This window comes from Platichthys flesus, chromosome 6, assembly GCF_949316205.1.
Source record: "Platichthys flesus chromosome 6, fPlaFle2.1, whole genome shotgun sequence".
Classification (NCBI taxonomy): Eukaryota; Metazoa; Chordata; class Actinopteri; order Pleuronectiformes; family Pleuronectidae; genus Platichthys; species Platichthys flesus.
Window position 1 is genome coordinate 12538448 of NC_084950.1, and position 27036 is coordinate 12565483.

At 40.5% G+C, this 27036-nt stretch overlaps 1 protein-coding gene across 1 annotated transcript; it reads right to left on the minus strand.

Annotated features, from left to right (window-relative positions):
• Nucleotides 1-419: 419 nt before the first annotated feature.
• chd2 (chromodomain helicase DNA binding protein 2) lies at nucleotides 420-26118 on the minus strand. The gene is made up of 42 exons (XM_062390319.1): nucleotides 25791-26118; nucleotides 24339-24405; nucleotides 24127-24195; nucleotides 22585-22640; nucleotides 19246-21189; nucleotides 15404-15638; nucleotides 14638-14724; nucleotides 14386-14447; nucleotides 13771-13902; nucleotides 13294-13473; nucleotides 12658-12797; nucleotides 12335-12560; nucleotides 12143-12243; nucleotides 11982-12023; nucleotides 11716-11897; nucleotides 11476-11600; nucleotides 11176-11392; nucleotides 10999-11088; nucleotides 10719-10909; nucleotides 10435-10623; nucleotides 10183-10345; nucleotides 9868-10020; nucleotides 8813-8884; nucleotides 8378-8527; nucleotides 8137-8285; nucleotides 7955-8051; nucleotides 7772-7864; nucleotides 7505-7678; nucleotides 7175-7344; nucleotides 7023-7064; nucleotides 6772-6911; nucleotides 6548-6686; nucleotides 6292-6442; nucleotides 5572-5694; nucleotides 5324-5446; nucleotides 4787-4927; nucleotides 4032-4148; nucleotides 3723-3901; nucleotides 3522-3621; nucleotides 3258-3429; nucleotides 2826-3078; nucleotides 420-2375 (listed from the first exon to the last, which is right to left on the minus strand). The coding sequence occupies exons 5-42, from the start codon at nucleotides 19305-19307 to the stop codon at nucleotides 2087-2089; spliced, it is 5451 nt and encodes a 1816-aa protein (XP_062246303.1). The 5' UTR covers nucleotides 19308-21189; nucleotides 22585-22640; nucleotides 24127-24195; nucleotides 24339-24405; nucleotides 25791-26118; the 3' UTR covers nucleotides 420-2086.
• Nucleotides 26119-27036: the final 918 nt, after the last annotated feature.

Here is a 27036-nt window from a genome sequence, read left to right on the forward strand (position 1 = left end):
AAATTGTGTCTTAGCACATTAACACATTTACATTCAGATTTTAATCAAATCAGCATTTCAGTACAGTGCAAACCTCCCAAGGCCCAACGGCCCCCTTGTGAAACCACATTTAAATCTGCTAGATGCAGATTATTTGATATCCACCACAGTGCCCCTAAAACATTTTTGATCCATTAATTATTCTCTGTTAAATCAGTGTAAATGTGAAGACCATGTGAAATCCCACAATGTTCAAGAAAGGTCCTGGACCCACCCCTTTGCCAAAATATAATGGGTTCTTCTTTGCTTGTCTCCTGTCGTTCCACCGAGTTTCATGGAAATCAGTTCAGTAGTTTTTCCATAATCTGACAAACAAACAATCAGAAGTGAAAACATAACCTCCTCAGCAGAGGTAACAAGGAAAATAAAGTAGACCTTGATTGTGTAAGAAGGTTTATTACATATGTCCAAACATATGCCTCAGAACATTTCTCATGAAGAGTGGTTTTTGTCACAAATATAAATTATTTAGACTTTCTCAAAGAACATATGATACAAGAACCATAGCTTACTTTAACATGAAGAGAAGATGTGCTGGCTGATCACCGTAACAGGTCGGCTGAGGGCCCCAAGATGAAACACATGGTTATTTGTATTAATGTTTATAGATTTTCCCTTCATATCGCCGATTCTTTAAGAAATCACAGACCCACCAGATGACGTGGTCCCTTCACCACTGAATCCTGATTTAAACCTTTCAGAACAATTTCATTAAAAGCAGAGTGTGGTAATACTACATCCTGCCTGTCCTAGAGCCCAGTGCCGTCCATGAACCAAAACACACAAATAAGGCACAAATGGAAAAGCAACAAAAATAATATGAGGGCCAGAGCAGGTGCAGGTTTGGCACAAGAAAACAAAGTGACATGTCATCAGCGGCTTCCTGATAACCCCTAAACAACCTTCCAGCAACAGCACAACTGTCTGTTAATCAAAGATATTATTATACCTTAGAACAGGAAAAGAAACGGTTTCATCATGTTGCATTTTCAGACACTATAAAGTAGTTACACGGGTGGATAGATCGGTGATATAATGAGACTATGCTGAAACACTATTCTTAACCATCATAATACTGAGGGAACAATTTACTCTGCCTGATTCATAGTGTTATGAACCTTTCCACGTGCTGTTGGAATAAATACTGCCGACAGATCTTCCATTTGATCAGAGGAAAGTCATTAAAGTGAACGAAGCAAGGGAGACTGCAGTGATTGATATCGGCACACACTTAAAGAAATAATGATCATTTGTACACATAAGACAGAAATGAGCTTAAAACCTTATTATTTTTTCAGACCACCCGCTGAGTGCTTGGAGGGAAACATACTGGCTCCACTGATCATTCAAATTTCAAGAAGAACTCGGGCCGACCCGTCGCGACACACGTTTTAACCCACATGGTGAGAACGCCATGATTCGGTTCAGCTACATGTTCGAGACAAACATTTCAAAAGGTGCAGATGATTTGAACATGTTACACATTCGTTTTTTGTACAGAAATCTTCTTACGAGATCATTTGCAAGACATAAAGCTAAACACAAAATAATGATAATAATAATAATGTCCGCGTCATGGTTCTTTTGGGAGTAGTCCCATACATCAACCATTCAAAAAGGCCAAAACCTTCAGGCACTTTTAGGATTAAGATCAGTCAGTTAGTTTATCCTAAATTCTCCTTAGATAATAGTCCATGGGACTAAGCATCCTCACGTGTTCCACTCGGTGTGACCAGGACTGACTGGTCGAGTCATTTTATTCAAATAAAGATGCTTGTTTTAGTTTTTTCCCATCGTTGAGACGACAGGAGGAAACAAACTTCTTCCTCCAGGGCACAAATCCTTCACAGCCGCAGTCATGAGAGGTGTGAAGGTGGAGAGCTGAATAGTTTGGTTTTGCTGGTAAAAGAGGGTTCGTGTTGATTCCCTTTCCAACAGTGAGCTTATGATTGGCGAGTCCAGACTTGTCCATCAGCAGCAGTATTGTGTCTTTGACCCTGGACAACAACAACACCCACACCGGTTTCTCAGCCAGCTCTGGCAGACCTTATGTTTTGTTCCTGTTGTTCCAGTTGGGGTCAGCCGCTGCGTTCAGCTCCACAGGTCGCTCCAGTGGCGAGCGGGAATCCTGGGGAGACTTCTGAGCCTGCGGGGAGCGCGGGTCCGAGGGCGGAGGAGGTTTGTCAGGGTGGAAGGGTCGGCTGTAGTGATCCTGCCCTGGCGGACCCGCTGGCCTGTGCTCCGGCATCCTCCTGAGGTCCTGAGGGGGAACCTCTCGTCCCTGGTGGTAGTTGGGACGGAATTCTTCAGGGCGTCTTCTTTTGGGGTCCGGATTTCTGAAATATTAATCACAGAATTAATTTTTTTTAGAAAACTAGAGTTACCGCCCTCTGGTTGTATGCCTTCGCCAACCAGTTTTTTCACAGACTCATGAGGTCACTGTGACCTTTCAACACTGGAATATAATCAGTTAATCTCTGAGTCCAAGTTACAACTGGTCAAACTTTGAGGAACTTCCCTTGACGCAGACTTTAGATTTATTGTTCAAAACGCCGAAAACATGTTTTGTGAGTCCACCATGACCTTTGACCACCAAAGTCTAACCAGTTCATCCTCGATTCCAAATCAATGTTCGTACCAAATTATAAGAAACTCCCCAAAGGTGTTCTTGCGATATAGTGTTCACAAGTATGGGGCGGGAGGACAAATGCATGACCCGAAAAACAGAAAGCCTCTAGAGGTATAAAGAGTTAACATGCACCTCACCAGGTGTAAGTGAGCCTCACCTGTCGTAGTAGGGCCTGTGACCCCGGTGGTCCCGGTCGTTGCTGTACTGCTCATAGGGACGTTTTCGAGGAGAGCTGTTGCTGCGGTAACCGCCGGAGCTGCGATACGTGTCTCCATGAGGACGCCGGTCGTCGTAGTGATCTTTGTAGCGGTGCTGGTCGTATTGATGATGTCGCTCCCCCTGCCATGGCTGGTTGCTGTTACCGGGGTAATTGTACTTGCGGTCCCGGTCCCGCTGCCAGTCTCCTCGATCTATGAGAAAATGTGAAAAAGTTCATATTACATGTCGAATGTTAGGTTGTTTTCCTCATTGAAAAAGATTCAGAGCGCTGCTGATACAATTCTATGTATAATGCTATTCGTGATCTAGATTTGAAATGTTCAGTAAATGACAGCTGCATCTTAAGCAACAGAAACATATTTGCACATACCATCATTTCCAAAGTGCCGCTTATTGCCTGCATTGTACGGTTCTCTTTGGTGCCCGTGGGAACCCGGCTGAGATGCAGATTTGCTTCCAATGGACTCTCGACTAGAACCAGAAGGTTCTGGTCTGAACGATTTCTGCCTCCCCGAAGAGTCGTCCTTCTTCTTCTGCTCCTTCTGGAAACGTCACAGGATAATTTCAGCATCAATTACATACAACAGATCATTTTTCAGTTCGGGAATCTTCATCAGCAACTGTGTTAACTTGCCTCTTCCTCGTGTGATCGCTTCTTCTGGGCCATTTTGTAAAGCTTGTGAAGCTTCCTCGCACCAAACTCTGTAAACTTAGACACAAAGATCCAGAGATTTCTGCCCAAAAAAACAAAAAACAAAAAAAAGATCATTAGCCGAGTTTGAACAGATTTGGCCTCGTGACTCGTTTCACAAATGATCGTATCCCATCATCTTACCGTCGCCATATTTTGAGATGTTCTGGGTCGTTGTAGACTTTAAGGCACTCTGTGATGCGGTCTCCGATCTTCAGCAGGCATGTGCGTGTGTGCTGGAGCTGCTCCTGGTCAGAGAGACCCTCGTCTGGTTTATCCAGCTGCTTCAGGGCCTTTTTCACCGGCCTCATACGCTCCTTACACTACAGAAGAAACACACAAATTGACTGGATTATTGAAATGCAAAACGTAGTTTGTTTTTTCTTTACACATTACTGATTGCCTGATTGTTTTAAGATTTGAATTTGAGAAGAAGAGAATGGAGAAACTCACAATACTGAAAGTTTCCTGGTCGAGTTCATCATCCTCCTTTCCTTCGATGGGAACAGGGTCAGAACCAGCTGTGATGTGAACTGGACCTTGGGTCTTCTTCCCTTTGGCTCCTTTAGCCTGAAAGACAAATATACCATTATTGGAGGTCTGTCTATTATTCACATATTTATTTCGTCCCTGTCGTTGATTTGTTTCTCTGTCAGCAGGGTTACGCAAATACTACAGAACAGATTTCCACAAAACATGGTGGACAGATGGAACATGGGCCAAGAGAGAACCTATTCAATGTTGGGTCGGATGTGGACAGAAGGGCGGAGGCAGGAATATACATTTTTACTTTAGTTGCCATTACCATTTTTTGACATTTTCTTTCCTTCTGAATAATTCATGGCTCTTGATGAAACAATCAGACACATTTAGGGGAGTGATCTGTGCGAGTGTGTGCACTTTGGTGTGGCTCCAAATAAAAATCTGCACTAGCGTATTTAAATGTGGTTTGATGAGGGGCTTGTTGCTCCTTGGTGGCGTTACGACCTCTGAGTGCTATTCTCCTTCACATACCTAATACATGAGTCACATGGTGACGATACAAAAGGCAGAAGACCTTGACTCTCGAGCTTTTAGCTGCATGTTGAATTTTAATGCTATAATAATGTGGAGCTTCCCAATCTATTAAAATATACATGAATAACCTCACATCAGTGTGAATCTGAAACTCTTTGAGGTTAAGGTCGTGAAAACCTTTTCTCAAATACCTTTTCTTTCCTGGGCTTGGTGCCCTTCTTTTCTTTGTCCCCGTCCTTCTCCTTCTTAGAAGTTCCCTGTTTTTCTTTGTTCTCTTTGTTATCCTTTTTCTTCGGTCTCTTCTTGTTGGGAGACTTCTCCGTTCCATCATCCTGCTCAATCATGAGAGAAGACAATGCATATTAAATAATATATGTATTACTCTGCTAATATAGAAATAAAGCTGAATTACACTTCTCTGTTAAGGTGTTGCAGTGGTTACTTTCTAGGTGGCAGGGTTTGATTCATAGATTTGTGTCTAATTCACTACTGACTCACTTTTGTAGCGTCATTGCGACACTACATGGAAAAGGGAATGCCCTTTAAAGCAATGTAGTGGATTTAATATACTTGAAGAAATAGGCTTTTTTATTTTCCCAAACCTAAAGTAAGCATGGGAAATAAAAAAGCAGTTTCCACAGAGCCCCTGTAGTCACCACAAGACCTGGACACAGAGGTACAACACAGTAATTAGGAAGTGACACGGCAGTGGTCGTCACGTGTCTGACCTTGACTTCACCCTCCTCTGACGGGTTGTCAGACAGGCGGGGGGAGGAGATGTCGTTGCCCTGCTCATCCTTGAGAATCTTGTTCTCCTTTTTCACCCGGGGCTTCCTCTTCTTCACTTTGACCTTCAGAGGAAGAGGAGATAGTGTGAGCGACGAGGGAGGTGGGGGACAGCGTGTGTAGATCAAAGATAAACACCATGTGGTGAAACCAGCGCGGATGAGCGACCCTGTCATTAACAGCCACGTACCTCCTCCCCTGTTTTAGACGCGTCTGCATTGTCTTGTTCTTTTTTCAGCAACTTGAGCAGATACTCAGCTCTCGCCTGCAACTGTTTGCCCTGAGGCTTCTTGCTCGGGTCGTCAGGGAGAATCTGTGCAGAGGGAAGTGAACGTTAGACTCATTCATTTGCTTTGATGTTCCAGAATGAAAGAGCTGTTCATAATTAGAGCCGGACGGTTATGGATTTTGGGGGGGGCTGACATTGAGTAAAAAACTAAATATATATTTTTTTAAATTTGCAATTATTTCTAAGATGTTGACATCAAACAGTCATGAAAAAGAATTGTCATTGAGGCTTAGCCTAGAATTATACTCAAGAATAAATAAAAACTCTTGAAGAAAATAAACATGATTCTTTTATATGAAATATAAACATTGAGGCACATCTCTTCTACATTGTTTGTTCTGTAAAAGTTTTCAAATCAGAACCCTAACCCTAAGGGACATATCTGAGAAAAGCTTGTATTGATCTTTTATTTTTGTATGTCCGAAACTGATAAATCGGTCAAACTCGGATTAACAAAATGCTAATAAATAAAACAAATCTACCTGCATTCACAGTTTTGCTCAGCTCAGCTTTTATGATACCTCAACGAGCTAGGTCTTGTTCAAATAATTAAGAGAAATAAAAAAAAAAAATCTCCAATTGAAACTATGCCCGAGTTTAAGGCAGATTTCTGATATTTACTTTATCAGCCAGTTTCAGGTCGGGATCTGTCTTTATCAGATCCCAGTTGCCGAAGCCGTGCTCATAGGTGCCGAGCAGGAGCTGAGTGTCGTCCTGCAGATCCCAGTCCACATCAAAGTGAGCCACCTTCACCCGGCATGTCAGCTGGAACCTGTGGGAGACATGGTCGTGAGATCTAATCTGCAGCACTCGTTTCCTCTGAACATGATATCTATAGGAAGCCGACGCTCTCCCTCATAGCTGAATATTATCGTACTTATTTCTCTCCGCAGGGTTGGAGGGCACCACTTTGTGCAGCGGCTCAAACTCCTCCTCGTGCTGGATGATGGTCTTGGCGTTGACCTGCACTCCTGAGATCTTGATATTAATCCCTCGCCGTTTCCCAGGACCTTTGGCTGGAATAATGACATGCATCAGTTTGGGCGTGGAGAATAATATGATCTGAAATAAACTATAAGCCGAGTGGTTAAGACAACACACCTTCAACGGGGTTCTCTTTGAGGTGCTCCTCGTGCTCCTGCACTGCAGTCACACAGCTGCTATGGATCAGTTCACCGAGCCTCTTCAGGTCTGCGATGGATTTGTCCACCAGCTCAGAGTCTCGGGCGATCGCCTCCAACCTGAAAACATGAAACGACTTTACTCCAACATTCTTCTGACAAATATATTGGTCGTATCTATTAAATGATATAGAGATCCATATTACCAATGTCATTAAATAATATGCTTACCTTTCAAGGGGAGACCCAAATTTCTTATATGCCTTTATGAACCTGTAAATGATATTGTTATCAATACATTATTAATTGTGTTCATGAAAAAACACTGACAAATGCATCAAGCTTCAATGAAACACAAACAAAATGTTGTAACAGATATTAACCTGCGAATCTCAGCATCAGTAAAACCCTCCACATTGTTTTTGCGGGCTCTGGGTCTTCCTCTCTTCTTTGGCTTCTTGTCATCATCACTGTCGTCCGTCTCGCTCTCAGAGCCCGAAGAGCGGTTCTTCAGCTTGGAGCCCACATCACTGTCGCTGTCGTTGGCTCGAGCCTGGAGGAGTCAAGAAACAAAGTCAAACCCCGCTGATCTGATTAAACAAGCTGAGAGACTAATGGTGAAATCAGCTTTAATTGTGTAAATGTATCAGTGCCAGAAAATAGGCAAACAACATTTGGACTTCTCCAAATCAAACTGTGAAATCTCCTCTCACCCTCTTGTTCGAGCTCCTGCTTCTGGGCAGCATGAAGATGTCGTCCATCTCCCGCTGCTTCTCCTCCTCCTCGATTTTGCGTCGCTGCTCCGCGGGGATGATGTTGTCCCACTCGCTTATCGTTTTGTCATCAAGCTCGGGAGTGCTCTCCTCCACGCTGGAGAAATTAGCCACCTGCAACAACAGAGAGGAGACGCTGGATTATAGATCAGGCTCTGAGGTCTGAAGATACCGAGATACAATTTAACAGAGCAGACTTGTTCATACCTTGAACTGAGAGAGAAGTTCGTCTGTAGCACTTGAGCCCTGGTCACTTTCTCTTGTTTCAGCCAATCTCAAGATCTCTTCGATATCCATCTCCTACAGAAACATTAAGACATTAAGATGGTTTACTTTTCAAAATATGTAAAGGTTTTTTTTTTATACTAGACTATTCGCTGATTGTAATACCTGTGGTTCAGACTCCTCTCCCTCGGCCTCCTTGAAAAGTTCCTCTGCACCAAACTTGAGAATAGCGGTCAGTTCTTCTTTGTTGAATGGGTTTGAACTGTGGATTAGAAAAGAGTTTGAGTATCTCATCATTTAACGACATCAGCGAGTAAAATACCGTTCAGTCATTTCTGACATCTTACTTAGTGTTTCCTGAGTTGCTGTCCAGTACAGTCCGACCAGTGGTGTCCATTCTCTGAATGACGAGATGGTCCAACACCATCTTCTTTTTGGCCCTCTCAATGATGTCCTCCTCCACGGTTCCTTTGGTGACCAGCCGGTAAATGTTCACCTATACAGAGAGCACAGAGATTGATTATGAGGATCTGGATAATTACGCAGCAAATCTGTGATGGCAGTGATGGATTTGAGTTTTGGATTTACTTGTTTCTTCTGGCCGATCCTGTGAGCCCGGGCTTGTGCCTGCAGGTCGTTCTGAGGGTTCCAGTCAGAGTCAAAGATGACCACAGTGTCTGCGGAGGCCAAGTTAATCCCTAAACCTCCAGCTCTGGTGGACAACAGGAAGCAGAAGTCCTGCAAAATGGCGGAAACTGTTACCACAGATCAAGTTATTTGACACTTAACACATCATTAAATACACAGAGCACTGGCTACTGATTTGATCTTAAAGTTTGTTTAAAGAGTATTATCTCAGCCTTTATAATTAGTATCATATCTTTACTTTAGATGCTTTTTGCAACAGTGCAAGAGCCAAACAATATTATGAAAATATTTTGTTTACTGCTGAACAAATGTTTGCAACTGACTTCAATTTCTAGTCATGCATTATCTTTAACATTAAGTCATCAGATTACTCACCTCTGATCCTTCTGCATTAAAGTGGTCAAGTGCTTGCTTTCGAATTTCTCCCTTTATGGAACCGTCCAGCCGCTGCAGAGAAGAGAGAACAAAGAGATGTAAGCCTCTAAGATTTCCTGAGGCACTTTATCCTGTGACCTTGACATCGCCCTGCTTTAAATGTCATCGTAGGTCGTCTATACGCTCAGACCACGATAATGCAGGGACTAGGACTTGCAGGAGGCTAGCTGGTCTTCAGTAGAAAATAAATAGTGGATATAAATAACAACATGAACTCTCAGTCTGGCCAAGTATGTGACACTGACATCCGATCCTCACCAGGGTCCAACCCGCCTAGAACGACCACCCCTAAAGCCCCTTCTCTGTAAACACCAGTCAGGTGGAACTGAACTCAGCTCAGACCTGGTGTTATCATCCATCCTGAGTGGTCAGCGCTAAGTTCAGCTCTGAATTTACCAAAATGAGATCCGATCGATCAGACATTCTGAGGTGGCCTGGGACGCATGCGTCCATATTCTTTTAGCTGTGTGACCTCGAAGGCACGACAGCCCACATACGCTGGACCGCCTACTCCTCTGATATCATTTGACCTGATTCCGTTTGACAATGAAGGCTTCTCGTGTCCACCACCAAGATATCAACACTGATCGCGACATAATGATTTATACTTTTCTTAAAATTGGTCAAATTTTTCTTCATATCATAGCAGCACATGCCATTATTCAATCAGCCCCTCCTGCCTCCTCTCTCAACCGCACGCTCGCGCCAACACAGACACACAAACACAAATAACGAACATGTCGATTTGCATACAGAAAGGGGAAGTGAGATCCGATCACAAGTATTCACAGGAGACACATTCAGAACTGATTTTAAAGCTTTAAATAAAGTCGTGAACCAATGTACTTAACCGCAGTCCACTTGTGAGTAGATCTCTCAGGACGGATATTAATACCAGGTTTGTCTTTCGGGTGTTGACGCACATCACAGCATTGGTTATATAATAATTGCTGAGTGAAATCTTATCTTCAACCCACCACCCATTCAAATCCTACCTGGAATGGGTATCGGTTCTTGGCGAGGTATTCAGCCAGAATGTCCAACATCCTGACCATCTGCGAGAAGATCAAGACCCGGTTGCCTCGTTGTCTGAGTCTGGTCAGGAGCTTGTCCAGAAGCACCAGCTTCCCGCTGCCTTTCACTAAACTCTGTGACACACAAAGTTACAGTGTTAAGACACTAAATCTGCCTGGATGACTGAATTTCTTTCAGAGTTGAGTCACAGCTTGTTTCCTGTACAGAGCAGAGTTATCCTGAGGTACAGCTCGGAGCTACAGGATTAGTACCCGAGCAGCAAGAAGGAGACTTGCCTGCAGGTGTTCCTGTTGGGTCTCAGTGTCTCCGTCCTCGGGCTGTCTGATGAGGAAACTATGGTTGCAGCACTTTTTCAGCTCCATGACGATGTTCAGGAAGCCAGAGGAGCTGCCTCGGTTGCCTTTGGAAAGGGCTCTGTAATTCCTTGTTAAAATCCACCTGGAGATATATTAAAATGTAGTTAATGGAGAGAAGAAATTCAGCTTTGATACGAGAGATGCAATTAAAAATCCGGAATGAAAACCTACTTGTAAAATTGTTTCTGCTGTGCCGACATGTCGACACGAAGGATCTGCTCCACCTTGGCAGGCAGAGATTTCTCCACATCTTTCTTGACGCGTCGCAGGAGGAAGGGCTCGAGGACTTTGTGAAGGCTCTGATAACCGTTGTCTCTTCCTTTCCCGTGTTCGTCCTCAAAATTCTCCCAGGAGTGGAACCTGCAGTGCACAACAGAGGTGTCACTCATCTCTGGCAGGAAATCAAACCGATGCTTTTGTTAAGTATCATGTTCAGACTCTAAACTGGGGCGTACTTGTCAGGCATGAGGAAGTGCAGCAGGGACCAGAGCTCTTTGAGGGAGTTCTGCAGCGGAGTGCCGGTAATGAGGAGCCTGTGGTTGGACCGGAACTCCATTAATGATTTGTACAGCAGGGAGTCGTCGTTCTTCAGCCTGTGAGCCTCATCCACACCCATGAAAGCCCAGTTTATGTTCCCGAGCACACCCTGGAGACAAATGTTGAGGCAGTGCAAGTTATTTATTCTGTTGCTCCTTTACATAACAATCATGAAGAAACAATTATCATTTCTCTCACCTTGTCTTTTAGTACAATCTCATAAGTGGTTAATAGTGCATTGAACCGGATTCTTTTCGTTTGATGGTTCACCCACTCATAGTCACGGATCTGCATGAAACAGACACAAGTTGCTGTAACGGACTCTGGAGATAACACAGCGTTAAAATAAAATAAAAACTGACTAATCCAACAGACCGTTTTCCTGCTCATGACGTCCCCGAGGTAGACCACCACGTTCATATCCGGGGCCCAGGTCTCAAACTCCCTCTGCCAGGAGCTGAGTGTGGACAGAGGCACCACCAGTAAGAAGGGTCCGTAGAGCTGGTAGTGGTGGAACAGGTAGGACAGGAAGGAGATGGTCTGGATGGTCTTTCCCAGTCCCATCTCATCGGCAAGGATAACACTATTGCACCTGAGGTAAAAGAAGACAATAAAATGATTGTTTTCTTTCTCATTGTGTTTTTCAAACATGTTAACCATTTACTTGCACAGTACCTGCACCAGGAGTGAGCGAGCCAGTTCAAGCCATCCAGCTGATAATCTCTCAGCTCCAGGGTCTCACTTCCAATGTACGAAGGTTGTTTCTTCAGAGGAGCAAACCTCGGCCTTTGTTTTAACACCTGGAATCAAAGTTAGAACGTCTATTTCTTAACTTTTGAGCAGGACGGTCTCACCATGTCAGGTTCAGCTTTTGATTACTCCGATTTAAAAGTGAAGAGAGGTTTTGCATCCTACCTTGCATTCTTTGGACGGGACGGTTTTGGTCGATTCACGGTTGATGAAGCTGTCTATGCAGTGGCCAAACTTCAAACTTCTGATCAATGCTCCGTCTTCCCAGCTGCAATCTGAATACGGTAACCCCATCCACTTGCAGAGGTACTCCGGCTCATTGGAGGATGGCATCTTGTGGCTATGAGCTGTTTAAAGAGCAGACTGATTATTAGAAACATGATTATGACAAAGAGTGAACTCACAGAAGACTATTTAAAAAGTAAACTTACAGGGAAATTCTATGGTTCCAGGTGTCTTCCCTGTTTTCGTTGCTATTAAAGACAAAAATTATTGTAGTTCACTTCTTTCAGTTGTACATTTAAGAAATACTGTACGCGTGTCTGCAGCTCTAAGAGACAACAGCGAATACATTTCTGTATAGCTTTCTCACCGATGACACGCTCCACAATCTGAAATTGCTTCTTCAAGTCACAAGTGAGCTCCTGTTGACAGTTATGAAACTCGACGTCCTCGGGTGAAGCCCTCCTCAACCTGCCCACAAGTCAGGAGAAACCGTGAAACTTCCAGAAAAGATGTCAAATGTGAAAAAATAAAAAGGTTTGAGCCAGACAAAGATTTTCACCATGAATTGAGCTCCTCGCTTTTCTTTATGTAGTTGTCCAGTTTCTTTAGTCCCTTGACTTTTTGCTGAATCAGTGAGTCCATGCTCTCCCATGTGTTGTGGATGTAGGACCAGCCCTTCCACTTGATCAGATGCTGAGTCTCCCCCTCATCTTTCTCTGGGTCAAAGCCCTGACTCGGGTCCCCGTTTTCCGTGACCGCGTACAAGGTCGTGGAAGCTCCGGAAGCTAAAGGAGCAAGAAGAATATTTAGACTGTGCCAGAAGGATTATGATAACACACAACATGGTTTCAAAATAAAGAGAGGCAAGTGAAAATGTTTCACCTCCTTTTTTGCTGATCCTGGTGTCCATAACCTTCTCTATGGTCTCACTGTCATCGTCCTGCAGCTCCTCGCCTGCTTCCCCTGTCATTTCTATCAGGTCATCAGAGTCTGTTTCAATGTCATGTTGGTCCTCTTTGTAACTGTAAACAAAGGAGGAACTGTTGATGTACAGGTGATGGCGATGTATCAATAACTTTTGGACTTTGCGCTACCGGTTGAGAAGGTAAACATTCGTCTGGAATCCTGAAAAACTAGTTGTCCCTGTCTAATAAAAAACTAGAATTACCGCCCTGTGGTACCACTTCAAAACTCATATGAGGTCCCAGTGAGGGGGATGAAATCTTAACCAGTTAATCTTCGAGTCCGAGTGACAACTGATCAAATAATGAAGACATGTGCTAAAGACAGACTTGATATTTCCAGTGCAAAAGGCCAAACACATATAAGGCCACTGTGACCTTGACCTTCTACTACCAACTTATAATCAGTGAGTCCGGGTGAATGTCAAAGAAATTCGTTTTTAACATATCTTGTTCACAGGATGAGAAAACAAACTGCATCTGGCCACTCGCTGCCGCCAGGACAGAGGCATAACTATCTGTAGGGGGAAATATTATTTTGAGTTTATAAATCCACCTTTTGACTTTCGTTGCACCCCTTCCTCGGGTCTGCCTCTTTGGAGTGTCGTCCTCCTCGTCATCATCATCATCGTCTTCATCATCGTCGTCATCGTCTTCACCCGATGACTCCGCTTTTCTGGACTTTTTTCCCTTCTGAGAGATCTGCTTTTTGACGGATGATGATTTGGTCTGAGGTCTGTAAAACACACAAACATTCAATTCACCTTAAGATGAGGAACAAATTCTCCTTATCACTGGCAAAATGTATTCTGCTCTGTGGCTCTCCACTGGCCAATTGTAAAACTGCAGTCACATATTTAACAATTTAATCAACAGGTTTTATGATCAGATAAATTTTAATATTTTAGATAATATAATTCAAATGTTTACAACATCAGGCTGAACGATTCAGGTGTCTGCTGACAGAATATGAAATGATTTGGAGATGACCAGTGGGTAGCTGTCTGATGGCCAGGCCTAGCTATACTCTTACCTTCTAGCAGGAAGTCGTCTGGATCTAACTTTTTTCTCTTCCTGCTCACTGTTTTCACTGTCGGAAGCCTCCTCCTCCTCCTCCTCCTCCTCCTCCTCTTCATCATTTGAGTCATCATCTTTCCAGATATTTCTTACAACAAAGAAATACCACAAGTTCACTCCCAAGGCCCATCACTTTTTACAACCAATTATTATTTCATTAAATCCTGGCCTTGGGGTTCTCAGCACAACCCGATTTAATCAGGGATAAGCCTCGGATCGGACCAGTCAAATTTGATGCTGTTGTTTGTATATCACCTGGGAGGATGAAGCTAACTGAGCCCAGTCTGAGCCAAACAGATACCCATTTCAAAATAATAGACTTTTAATGATGTCACAACATGGAAAAAAACAGAATGACACAGAAGTTAACTGTCAATAGCTACTGCATGGATCATGTCAAATAACAGAAATCTCCTCGACAAAAAAGTTCCTTAAAAGGGTCACAACACGGACGAACTAAAAAAGATTTGTAAGAATGCCAAATCAATTTTAGATAAATTAAATAATAATCATGATATCAATAAAGTGATAATACAAATAACAGAAACATGCTTCCACGCTTCATACTTACTCTTTCTTCTTAGCCCGTGATGTCTTTCTCTTGGGACTCTCGCCCTCAGAGTCACTGCTCCCCTGTGAAAACAGCCAACAGCAGGATTGTTTCATCAAGCGCTGGGAAATGTACTAGTACTTCCACATGGTGCCCACTAGATGGCACAAGTGGCTTTGTTAAACTGCTGGTGCTCAGAGATAACAGTGCAAATCGTTTGTCTTTGTTTCATCAATGATCTTCGTCCTCAAGCGTTCGCTCTCGGCGGCTTACCCCAGCTCCGACGTTTAAACGAGCCGGCTCCTGTCTACTGCGGTTTGACCTCCTGACCCCGTACACATCAGGATGTTCCTCCCACATCTGGAATCAAAGAGAAGCCGTTATCAGAGACACACGTATATCTCAATACTACCCTAATTTGTACATATGATATTGGGCTACAAATATTGTCGGTCACTTAAATTATTTCTCTTTTATATGCAAACAGTATAGGGTTTTGCAGTTTGTGCAGTTACAAACGTTCTGACTGTATGAAACCTTATAACATTCGTGCAGCGTACTTCAAATCAAAGCTGTAACTTTCACATTTATTTTGAAAGATTTATTGCTCATTTGTTTAGTGTCCTGGTTTTTTCTGTGACAACAATCTCAAAAATGTAACCAAAATTGTTGCAGCAACTGCCCGATTAAAAGTCAACAGACTTTTATCATGCAGCCTCACTATTTTTAGCAAACTCCCACAACAAATTCCTAAAGCGAACACACTACATATCGTCCATTCATAGAATTTTGATGTGGTTTGGAAGTGGAACACAGCTACAGTCCAATACAGATTAAAAGATATGGCAGCTGTAAAACTTGCATAATTGAGGATGAAACTGCAACCGTCCCACACGTCAACCGGTCATAATCCTATCAAGAGCCTGATTACACAAACAAAGTTAACCGCTATTAGAGGACAAGAACCATAATCCTCTTTGGGAACAGTTTAGTCACCACAGAGGACCCGGGTGCGTCTCTAAAGTTCAGTGACCTTTACCTTCTTCACATCAGCCAGACGCTCCTTCTTCCTGACTGGCTTGTCTTTTACTTCCGCTGTGTTTTGCTGGGATTTGGACTCAGCTGATTCGCTCCCTGACTCCGAGCGGCTCTCGGACTCCGAGGAGCTGTTGGACTCTGAGTGGTGGGATCTCCTCCTCTCACTGCCGTGCTCGCTCTCTGAGCGACTTCCGGACTCTGACGCAGAGTGGTTGGACTCCTCTGAAGCTGAATTGCTAAAAGGGCAAGAAAATGTTCATTCTTTTGATTCATATAATATAGGGAACACGTCTACAACATGGAGAGAATGTGAGCGGATAGTTTCAGTGACAAGAGCACACTTTCACTGGAGAAGAAAGCAACTAAAGTTTGAAGTATGAGAAACCTAATTAAATCATTCCTCCTCCCTCAGCCAACAGTCTTGAAATGCCCTCATTCTTTCTAAGCCACACAAATCTACTTAAACTCAGAGTTTACAGAACTGCTTACAATACCAAAATAACAAGTTAAACTGAGACAGCTGAAATTTACAAAAGGCATCAGTTCTCTGAGTGGCTACACACTCTGAACATCTCTGCTGACCAACATCCTGTGATAACAAAATTTCATTAATCATAACTACTTATCTCCAAAAATGATCAGCGATAAACAAGGATTGATAATTAAAACTACAGATATATTTTTATATTATTTGATTTAGAAGCCGAATCTTTATTCTTATGAAGATCTGATAACTATTTTTTCAAGGGGAAAAATCATTAAGTTAAATTATAATAGCTCAAGATTTATATTGTGCCTTTCAAGGCTCAAGGCTGCTGCACAGAACTGGCAATACTAAAATAAGAATAAAAAGCAGAGGACAGAAGTTTTAAAGTTTTCCAAGTGTTCATGGGGCAAGAGCTGCCACACTGAATGACCTATAAGTCAACATATACAAACATGAATCAATGAGTCCAATACTTCAGACAGTTTAAGATTTTAAGTGAAATTAGAACAATGTCTATTGTGACCCCTCATCGCAGTTTATGATCATAGTTGAAAATGAGCTGTGCATAGTTTCACAAAGTTGACCGTCTCTCCTCAGATTTTAATCTGAAAGGTGGTTAAAGGCCTGAAAAGGTGAACATATATAATACTTCAAAACAGTACATAAAACAAACGAGTATCAGAAAAGTAACTGATCATATTTATTACATGAATAAAAAAACACCCTTTTGTGACCCCCTGATATTTATCCCTAGGACCAGATCCCCTGTTTTTTAAACACTAGCACAAATCATTGATATGAAAATGATGGTACCTAAACATGTGCATGAAGAGCATCACACTTTTTCCAAGATCTCAGTCTGTCTCCTGATAGGATGAAATCTAGATATGATTTATAAATTTTGTATAAAACAAACACTATAAACCTTAACAAGCAATTTAAAACGGTAAAGCATTGTGTTTTCTTTTTTTAGGTCGGTTAAAGGTTAATAAAATATCTTGAATTCTGACCCTCTCCTTGTCTGAGTCCTCTTGTCTGACACATGGGGGCGCCACACTCACTAGGAATAAACCTCCACATCTCACTTTTCAACCTGGATTCTATTACAGACACATAAAGGCCGGTGTCCTTAACAAAATAATGATTGCTTTGAGTTGTATTCATCATTTCATTTATTTAGATTACTTATTGTTAATTTATTAACAATAAGTATCTTACTTTTAAAATTTGAAAGGATTATTATTTTCCTCCCTAATGTAAAAACGAATATCTTCATGCTGCCATTTATAAAAGTACATGAATAAAGAAGGGGAAGTTTGAAGTATAGGAACAATGTCACTGGTGCTTAATGTTAGAAATTCAATGACCAAACTCGGGAGTGCATGGTTCATTCCGCTTTAAAAGAGGTCAAAAGTGGGCGGGACCGAGACACGATCTCGAATTACTATTGGTTTACATGTTGCTAGGTGGAAATACAGCCAATAGGGGCGCAGTGTGCAGGCTTCTCGTGGTCTGAACTCTTCCTGTTCCTCCTCCATGTAGTCCTGAGCTTGAGTTTTAATACAGATAAGTGAGCAAGCTGGGCACACAAAGCAAGGGCCATTTTGTGACTCAGGAGAACCACTGTGAAGTCCTGTGCTAGGACATGATGTTCCATAGTGTCACCAGATCTTCTGTTGCTTGTCCTGACCTGCACGTCCACACTGTTCAGCCAACTGGATGAAGTAAAGTTAGGCTGTCACGAGTCGCAGAGGACATGTTGAACCCAAAGTTGAAAATACTAAAATGGCTGCCATAGGATCTGACACACACAAAAACTACAAGTGTGATGTAAGCTGCTGCAGTAAACAGTCAGTTAAATGCAGAATGAGGTTGATTAGGTGCATGTTCTATCCGAACTGTCTGCGTCTTTACCGCAAATCACAACAGCTTTTTGAGATTGAGCTGAATTATTTGTTGTGAAAACAAGACAGCAATTCTACAAATTTAAAGAGGGGTGCAGCATTGGTTAAATATACACAAACATTTTCTTTAAGTGGCTACTCACTTGTTTCTGCATTGTCCTGACACAACGCACATGATCTGATAGCTTTAAATCATCTTTATTGATGAAAATGTGATTATTTATACATCAAAATCAGTTTCCACTGACTCTATAGAGCAAAGCTAGTGGAAACTAACTTTGATGTATGAAGAACTAACAAATGTTCACATTTTATAGTAAAGGAAAAGAGACAATATTGTAAAATATGTCACCACATTAAGTGTTCAGACTGTTGGCCACAAGGGCTTTGGAATCCAATGAAAGTGACACAAATATTATAGCCAGGATAAAATAAAATAACAGTTTGATTGTAAAATTCACTTCTTCATACATGATCAAAAACAATTAATTCAAACATGGTAATAAAGCTGATAACATAACTCATTTAGTGTTTTTTTAAACATTTGATACCTAAAAATGACAATAACATTATTAGACAGGTGTCAATTGTAGATAAAATGTTTTAAAAGCCACAACAACTCTGTTTCCAGGAAATATGTAAATTGTAACTGTCTATTGAGAAAAGGGCCCTTAAACCAAAAGTAACCTTCCTCTGAAAATATAAAGTTATATTACAAAAGTGTGTGAACACTGACATAACTTCATAATACACAAAAGTTTTTGAATGGTATTTATTAACCTTATTAAAGCAAACCAATTCATTCACAAGCATCTCGATTCAAATGTTTCAATAAGGAGAAATAATCAGGGATGAGAAAACTTGCATTTCTTAAAAAAAGTTTGTACAGTTTGAAATATAAAAAGTGTAGATCAGTATAAAAATAAATAAAGTTGCAGCCACATGCAAACTGGTTTGAGGGGTTAAGTGAGTTATATCAAAATATTTGATATAGCCCTATAACTGAGCAGGAGGAAAACATGAGTAAAGCAAATAATTGTTTCAGATAAATGAGAAAAACGAAAGAACAATGTTGATAAAATGGTGCAATGCAGTAGCAACTAGTAAGACAAGGTCATTTTACACTGTAGCGACAGGATTGCAAACATTGACGACAAATCCTTTGCAGCATAATACAGAACAAATGGGTTTCGCTGGGGGTCCAACACAAACATGTGATGTAGTAACAGGGGCCTGACACCTCAGCTAAGAGTTGAGAAATCGTCGGAAAGAAAACAAATCAGGGTGTGGCTATTAAACAAAAGCAAGGTCATTCATGACACTGGTGCACAGCCATCAAAACCCATATCTCCAATGTACACACAGGTGATCGAGCATGCTCCACATGGTAAACAATCCAAAGTCATGAGAGGGGGGGTGAGAAAGGTTAAAAAAAAAGTTTAAGGATCGTACCTTGACGCATTGCTCCGAGCGGATCCTTCATCCTCGTGCTTCACACTCTTATTCTTCATCATGGTATTATCCTGAAAGTGGCTGACAGCAGGGGTGATCTCTGTAGTCCTGGGGTTTTACTGTCAGGAAAAGTTGCAGGAAGCATGAGCTGTGTACAGCACAGCTCCGGCAGGACCGTGCTCGGCCGGCTGTTAGAACCCCGGCGGTGCGACACGAGTCGAGAGGAAGAAGGCATTAAAATGAAAATGCCCGATTATCGCTGATAGCATCGCTAGGTCCAATTTCGAGTGAAAAGAATAAATAATAATAAAGACAGGTGCTGTTATAAGGAGTTAAATACCCGAGGCTCGTCTCTCGTGAGAGACCATTGATCATTTAATTCTAACTGCGTCATCGAACGGAGGAAGAAGAAAAATGCGATTCGAAAATGAGAAAATGATCAAAAATGATCAACGACAAAAAGTAAACAAGCCGGATTGAAGCAAGGTGGCAGCCTATAAATGAAACATTAGTTTCAGTGTCAAAAGGTTTTAAATAATTAACCCGACTGAGAGTGACTAAATTAGAAAAATAACAATAACAGCTTTAAGGATAAATGATAAAAAAGGTGGTTTGTTTGAAAACCCTCCCAGGCCTGTACAGTCTGCGTCTGCTGTCAGAGGCACAGAGGCGAAGCAGCACTAAAAATGGAGGCGCGCCATGGCCGCCAGTGCCCTGTATGGAAAACAACGACGAACACAAGCCCAGCAAAGACGGCTGCGCTCCTCGACAAAACAGCCCGAAAAAACACAGCAAACGCTCCAAAATCCCAATAAACGACGACTGAGCGAGTAGATCCGACGACTAAGCGTCAAAATCAAGCGCAGATCGACCGAAAAGCACGCAAGACAGACGCTCCGACACGAGCTCGTAGCAACCTTCCCGAGGCTCAGCCGCCATCTAGAGCTCCTTCCCAGCTCTGAAAGCTTCGCCTTTGATGGACGTTATTTCCATTTACCCTACACTCAGGTGATGATAGGTCCCACCCCTTTTTTATTAGTTTAGATTATGATTTTATACAAACTTACACACACTAAAGCACCAGGACACACGTCTGACACTGAAAGCCTAATTCCCATACTTCATAAGAGTGTTAAAACACAGGAGAGTTAAGGGACTATATTTTTGTAGCAATTGCATCACTTCCTGCTTGGACAGGAAGAAGGACAACCAGAAGCCATTTTAGAAACCCTTTGGAAACCATTTCTGTCAAGCCCAAAAGCTTTTATATATCGCGGGTGTGGGTGCATTCGGCATCCGATTTTGAATTATTAAATTAGGATTTTCCCATAGGGACTGATTAAAATGCATAAAGGTCAATTTTCAAAAACTAATTTCCCTTAAAATCTCGACAATCGAGGTGATAATTCCCTTTTTAGAGCACTTCCAGACAAATTAAGAGCACTTCGGAAAATTCCCAGAACCAATGGAAAGCGTAATCACTTATGCTAGCACCTAATTACACGGGCAAACATGGATGATTAGTTACACAGTCATAAACCTTTGTTGTATTAATTGCGTCAAATATTACAAACAACTTCCGAAGTAAAGAAAACACGTTCAAACATTACGCCGAATACTCTCTCCGGATAAATAGCTAATGAGACAAAGCCAGGGGGGAAAAATATGAGGATATACACTTTATTTAAAAACAACATTTGAATATCAAATGTACAAAGATTTTTTTGTTTCCCAAAAACAACAGTGTAATTTTTCAACAAGTCCACTAAAGGCCAGCGACGGTTTTCCAGTGTCCATGTTGTTGTAAAAAATAAAAATCCAAAGTTCGAAGTCCAGTCACAAAAATTGGTTTAATCTTGTCAATTTGGCTAACTGCCAAATCGTTTGCCATCTTCACGTTAAACAACGCTGTCTCCACTTGAGCAAAATCCAGTTGAATGGGGTCTTGATAGGATAAAAAAAGAAGGAAAAGTTGTAAGGCCACAGTGAAACTGAAATGAGTAATGATTGACTTGCCAGCAATTTAGGAAGGCATGCGTGAATAGACTAATATTAACACAGTTTAGTAGCATACTTGGCTAGCTTTAGATGCGTTAGCTAGCATTGTGTAAGCGGACGTGATAATCTGAGATATGAACATTTATAAGAGTAGAGTTCATCAAAAAAGTAAAATTTACAAAAAGTGGCTATTCATGAATCATTCATTAGTCATAATGGATAAAATGCAGACTTCAGATTGTAATCCAGCTTCATAAATTATTCACTTCTTTATCAAAACTGTTTAAATGTTGCCTTATAACCAAAGTTTGCTTTGCTTAATTCCAATAAGAAACAACACAACCTGTTGTGCATTACAGGGATGTAAATAACTCAATTCCACAGAATATCCAAAAATTACGAATTCGTTGGACAAAATATACTAACTGAGAAGTGAAACAGGCTACACTGATGATGTAACTCCACATTTTTTTAAGGACTCTGAATTGTTACATTGTTAAATTATAATTTGAAGCTCGAGTTGAACAATGTTCCAACAAATTGCAAAATATTTCCTAGCTAACCACTAGGGGAGTGGACAAGTCCAGAGTTAGCCAAATTCACGCCATGTGCTATGCATGAAAGGTCATTTACGCAACAGCTGTAAAGTTGTGACACTCGAAATTTGAGATCAATGGAACAAAACACTATCATGTGAGCAAACAATGGTATATACAAAAAAAAATTGCATTGCCTGTATTGACAGCGATTACCAGTCAACAAAACAAAGACACTACCCACTGATGGACAACCTAATAGCATCTACTTTTAAAAGCAACCATTCAAAAGAATCATTATTTACTTGCATCCAATAGGGTCCCCCATAGCTCTTAAAGAGTTGAAATAATGTTGCATAGTATTGCTCAAGTTTGAGATGTTTTACAGTCACATATACTTTAAATGAAAAATATATAAACTCTTGAAGAAATGTGGCTTCTTCTTGAAAGCAGGTGGCGTCAAAGCAAATGTCCTCATAAAATCAAATAATTGTTATTTTTTGGTTAATAATGAACTAAGCCACATTAGGGAAAAATTGTTGTGCATGCACAACCTTGACGTTACTTTTGCAAACTTACCGTAAATATATGTGCTTTTCATATATCTACATGGTTTCTTGTTTTTTTTCCAATCAACAGTGAATAGCAGCAATGTAGCAGAATCTTAAAATAGTACGGAGGAACCCCACAGCTCTATAGAAATCCGAATGGGATACAGAGAAAATAAAATCTCTTGGAAAATACATTATTCCTGAGATCAGAAAGGAGGTGAAGAAATACTGATCAAAGATAAAAAAAAACTTACAGTGCTGTCTTCTTTTTCTCCAAAGATCGGAGTCTTTACACAGGTACACGCCCCAACTGTAGAAAGATACGGAACACAACATGTATTACATACCTCAGACCAACACGAAAAAAGTAGACTATGCATTTTTGCTAGTTTTAAGCATTTAAATTTTCTGTTTTTAAATGCAGAATCCAGCTGAAGGTGAGGACTACTGCTGCGACCAATCCTTTTATGGGGAAGAATAAGTATCTAAAAAAAACAAATGTATATAGTCAAATCAATGAATTTATACCGCTTTGCCATGCAATGCTTTTTAACCGATTTCTATTTTCCACTGTAGAGAAAAACAGTAAAGGGGTTAAAGTCTATTTGCAGAGGGCAACCGGAAACCCTACACACACAATTTTAATGTTTTGTTCTTGCGCCATCTAAAAATGTTTTAGCCAGGAGTCATGAACCAAGAGCTAGAGCAGTAGCACGAAGAAGACATAAATTGATTTGAAATGACTCTCCTAGATGCCCTCTATTGGACACAAATGGAATTTTGTTTTAGGAAATGCAACTGCGTGGCTAAATTAGCTAATAGTTTGTGTATAGTTTACTTTAATAAAAAAGAAAGAAAAACTAATGTGAAACATTTAAGCAAAAATGTTGTGTTGTGAAATGTGTAGTCAGTCAGTTTGTGAAACTACTGACGATTTAGAAAAAAACAAGCAAAACAGCATACAATGTGACTCGCGGTTTATATATCGAAAACTATCCACATCATCTGCATTTGCCAAAAACTGAAATGAATGAAGCTATACATAAGTTTCACGGCCATTTTCTTATCATCTAGGCATGATTTGTTTGTTTTGAGAGATCATTGTATTAAGTATGATTGCTATGACTGAAGTTGTGTGATTGTCAGGTGACCATTATCTTTATACACGGTTTTAGGGCTCCCCAGGTAAGCTAGCTAGATAGAAGTGCACTTATTACAAATTTGAATGTAAGTTTAAAACTGAGTTTTGAAATTAGTAAAAGAAATGTTTTTTAATGTTTAAGTTGGTTAACTACAACCTTATCAGTAATGCCGATGAAAAAGAGCGATCAAAGAGGTCAACATAAACATATGGGCTCATACTATCATTTTTCAGCAATATGCTAACTTGTCATGATAGTTTTATATTGCATACGAGTTACATTAATCTTTTTCGATCAAGGCGATATTTGTTTGAAATTGAGCGCAAAGCATCTCTAGTCGGCTATTCAAGCTATTTTTCTAATTTTAGTATATAATTGCCACCTCATACTCTAGGGGGCAGACTACCTAACCTTCAGAAATCACACGATGGCCTATAGCCATAACAAACAGCTAAAAGTAATGGAAACTACATACCACATTTTGTTATGCATTCCTTAAGGTTAACAACATCAACATGAGTAAAATAAGTTGACTTAGCTGCTTGTTCAGTCACGTTTGTGTGGTCAGTAAAAATTGTACATTTGGCCCGAGTGAATAGAAGAATTGATTACATGCAAAGCATCTTTTAACTATATCTCATGAATGATACTTACAAATCGCCATTGCAGTGCGAGTCCCCCGAATCCTTAAATTCACGACTCCACGATGACTATACGCCAGCCCTTTAACGAAGAAAAAATAAAGGTTCAGAGTGGAAATGTGACAACAACACACCCTACTGGCTATGTGTATATGGCAGTACAGACAAGAAGCTCATGATACTGCAAAAAAGTCTGAAACCCTGGAATGGTTAATAAATACGTACCATTTAGCGTGGGTAAGATGATCTCCCGTCTTCTTTGAAGCAACTTGCGAAACATCGAAGGTAATTCCTGAAAAGTAGGAAGTGTCAGTATGTAATTATTTTGTAGGCATATTCAACTACATCACAAGTTTCTATTAAGTACAGCAACCTGCTAAGTATAAGATTTTAAATTTTAAAGTCCTTTTGAGATCATTCTTCGAGTATATTCGGAACATATTGCGTAAATCAGAAATAAGTCAACGCGCTTTAGTCGGTAAAATATTTTATGTTTGAATGATTTGTTGGTTCAAAATGCAACATAGCTTGTTTTCAATGGTAACATCCTATCGAGTACAGCTTAAAGAGGACAATTTGTTACATGCAGTGTTTCTAATCCTTGAGATTTTACAATGTAGTTTAAGATACAAATATCTATCATAAAAGATTGTACATCATCTATTTTGTTGTGTGTTGTATTTGTCTTCAAATCTAGATAAATCAACAACCTTGTCCGCAAGGCTGAGGTATAAAGATTTCTTTATTTAATTTAAAATTAGTATTTAGAGTTTCCTTAAATAAATACGTGCAATGAAGGTCTCTTACATTAAATCTTTCTTAATGTCTTCCAGATGCAAAGTAACATGGAAAGACAACCCAAATGTTCTTATTTAAATTTATTCCCTGTTCAGTACCTTAAAGGGTTAAAAGCCAACACCCTAATGTGTTTTTCGAGGTATAGACAAGCTTCTATAACATATATAACATTTTATTGACAAACTAACCAGGATTAGTTTAAGTGTAGTGTTTACGATGTAAGAATAATTCATAATGGTAACATTTGGTGAATTTTGACAACCTTTGACATTTCATTACAGTGTTTTTTAAAATAATAAGTTTAAAGCCTCCATCACTAACCTAAATCTTGTCATAAACTACATTTGGTCACCCCGTGGCAAGATAAAGGGAAAAATTGTGGTTATTTTAATATATTTTGTAGTTGACATTTCGATGAAAAAGCACAAAAAACGAATTTACTGAAAATAAACCAAAATATGCTCCGACAGGATGTATGGACGTTAATCTGTCTCTACACGACATTTAGAAGACGAAACATTTGCTTATTTTTGTTGTTTTGTCGAGTAAAGCCACACAAGGACATTTGCCCTTTCAAGGACAAAGCACATTTTAAATGCGTAGGTCGAAATAACTCCAAAGAACTCGAGAACAAATGTGCTAATCCAAATATGAAGTAGGTTAACTTGAAGAACTGCTGTCAAACATGACAATCCCGTCGAATTAAACACAAATACATGCTTTCAAAGGGCTGGAGAGGCTTTTCAGCTTTTCGCTGACTACACACCATGGCCATTTTTTACAACACTGCGTCTATCTGTCGTTCCTTCCACCATATTGCCATCCACCCCAGACTCGTTTTTTAGCAGCTATTAAAGTCTGATTCCTCAGAGTTCTTACCCATTGTCGAGGCCGTGTCTATCCCCCGTCGTCTGCCGTGGCCGGTGTCGCATTTTGGGGCGTTTTTCGTCGTTTCGCTGGGTGTCTCGGCGACATCGTGGCGCTGCTCTGTCTCTGTCCGCACCCCGCGCCTCGCTCCTCTGTTGTGTGAGTCCTGCTCCCCGCCTCTGAGCTGATATCCTCCAGCGGCTCTGCCCACTTTCGTCTCAACGTAACACAGACTTCCTCTTACAGCAGCTAACGTTAGCAGCCATCTTTATATGACTGTCATGCGAGCTGTCTTATTCTAATGTTAGCATCAATCTGTACATCACAATAACACAAACGGGCTGTTTCTAATGTTAGCATCAATCTGTACATCACAATAACACATACTGTCTGTTTCTAATGTTAGCAAGCACGTTTATATAACTATCATGCGACCTGTGTTATTCTAATGTTAGCGTTCAACTGTACATCACAATAACACAAACTGACTTTTTGTAATGTAAGCAGACATCTGTACATCACAATCATACAAACTCACGGCAGCACGTTTAAAATATTCAACGTAATAAGTTTAGTGTTGTTTATTCTAACTATTATCAAATTATTCTAAACCAATGTCAGGTCACAACAAGTTAAGCTCAAGTTGGCCTTTAGTGAACTTTAGCATTATTATAAACATGTAACACATGTAACCTTTGAATTTGATGAAATGTTTATTATATTTTATGGAGACTAAGTATAATTCTGTAAAAAAAAAACAGTTTTTAAATTATATCAACAAATCAGTCAACATCGATAATTATCACAATACATTTAAAATAGTAATTTAGTAAAAGTTTCTCATGTTTGGCTCCTAAGTGAAGATTGTGGTGGTAAATGTTTTATTATGGGCAATGAATAACAAACACAAACAAATTGAGGTAGATCAATTACATTTGACCAATTATACCTCCTGACAGCTCTTGCACAATGCATAAGCATTATACAGATTTGTGTATTGCACTTAAGTGTTATTGCTATTGCTAAAAATAATATTACCCTAACCCTATTATTTATATTGTTCATTGTGCAAACCTAAGTGATACTGTATCTGTACAGACACATGTTTGCTTCCAGCCTTCCCTCTCAGGAACACATTGTGTAGAGCGCAACTAATGTTAGCCTGAAAAAGAGCAATACAACATGAGGGCCCTGAATGTGGCAAAATAACCAAATCAATTAAATGTATCATTTAATCTTTGTATATATATTTTTTGAA

Bases quoted from the DNA above. Each gene is read 5' to 3' on its own strand.
- chd2 (XM_062390319.1), bottom strand. From the start codon at position 19,307: ATGATGAAGAATAAGAGTGTGAAGCACGAGGATGAAGGATCCGCTCGG. The intron at 8,885-9,867 runs GTAGGATTTGAA...TCTTCTCTGCAG, and splicing joins AGAACCGATACCCATTCCAG to CGGCTGGACGGTTCCATAAA. The intron at 4,928-5,323 runs GTCAGACACGTG...ATGATTGAGCAG, and splicing joins CAGAGGAGGGTGAAGTCAAG to GATGATGGAACGGAGAAGTC.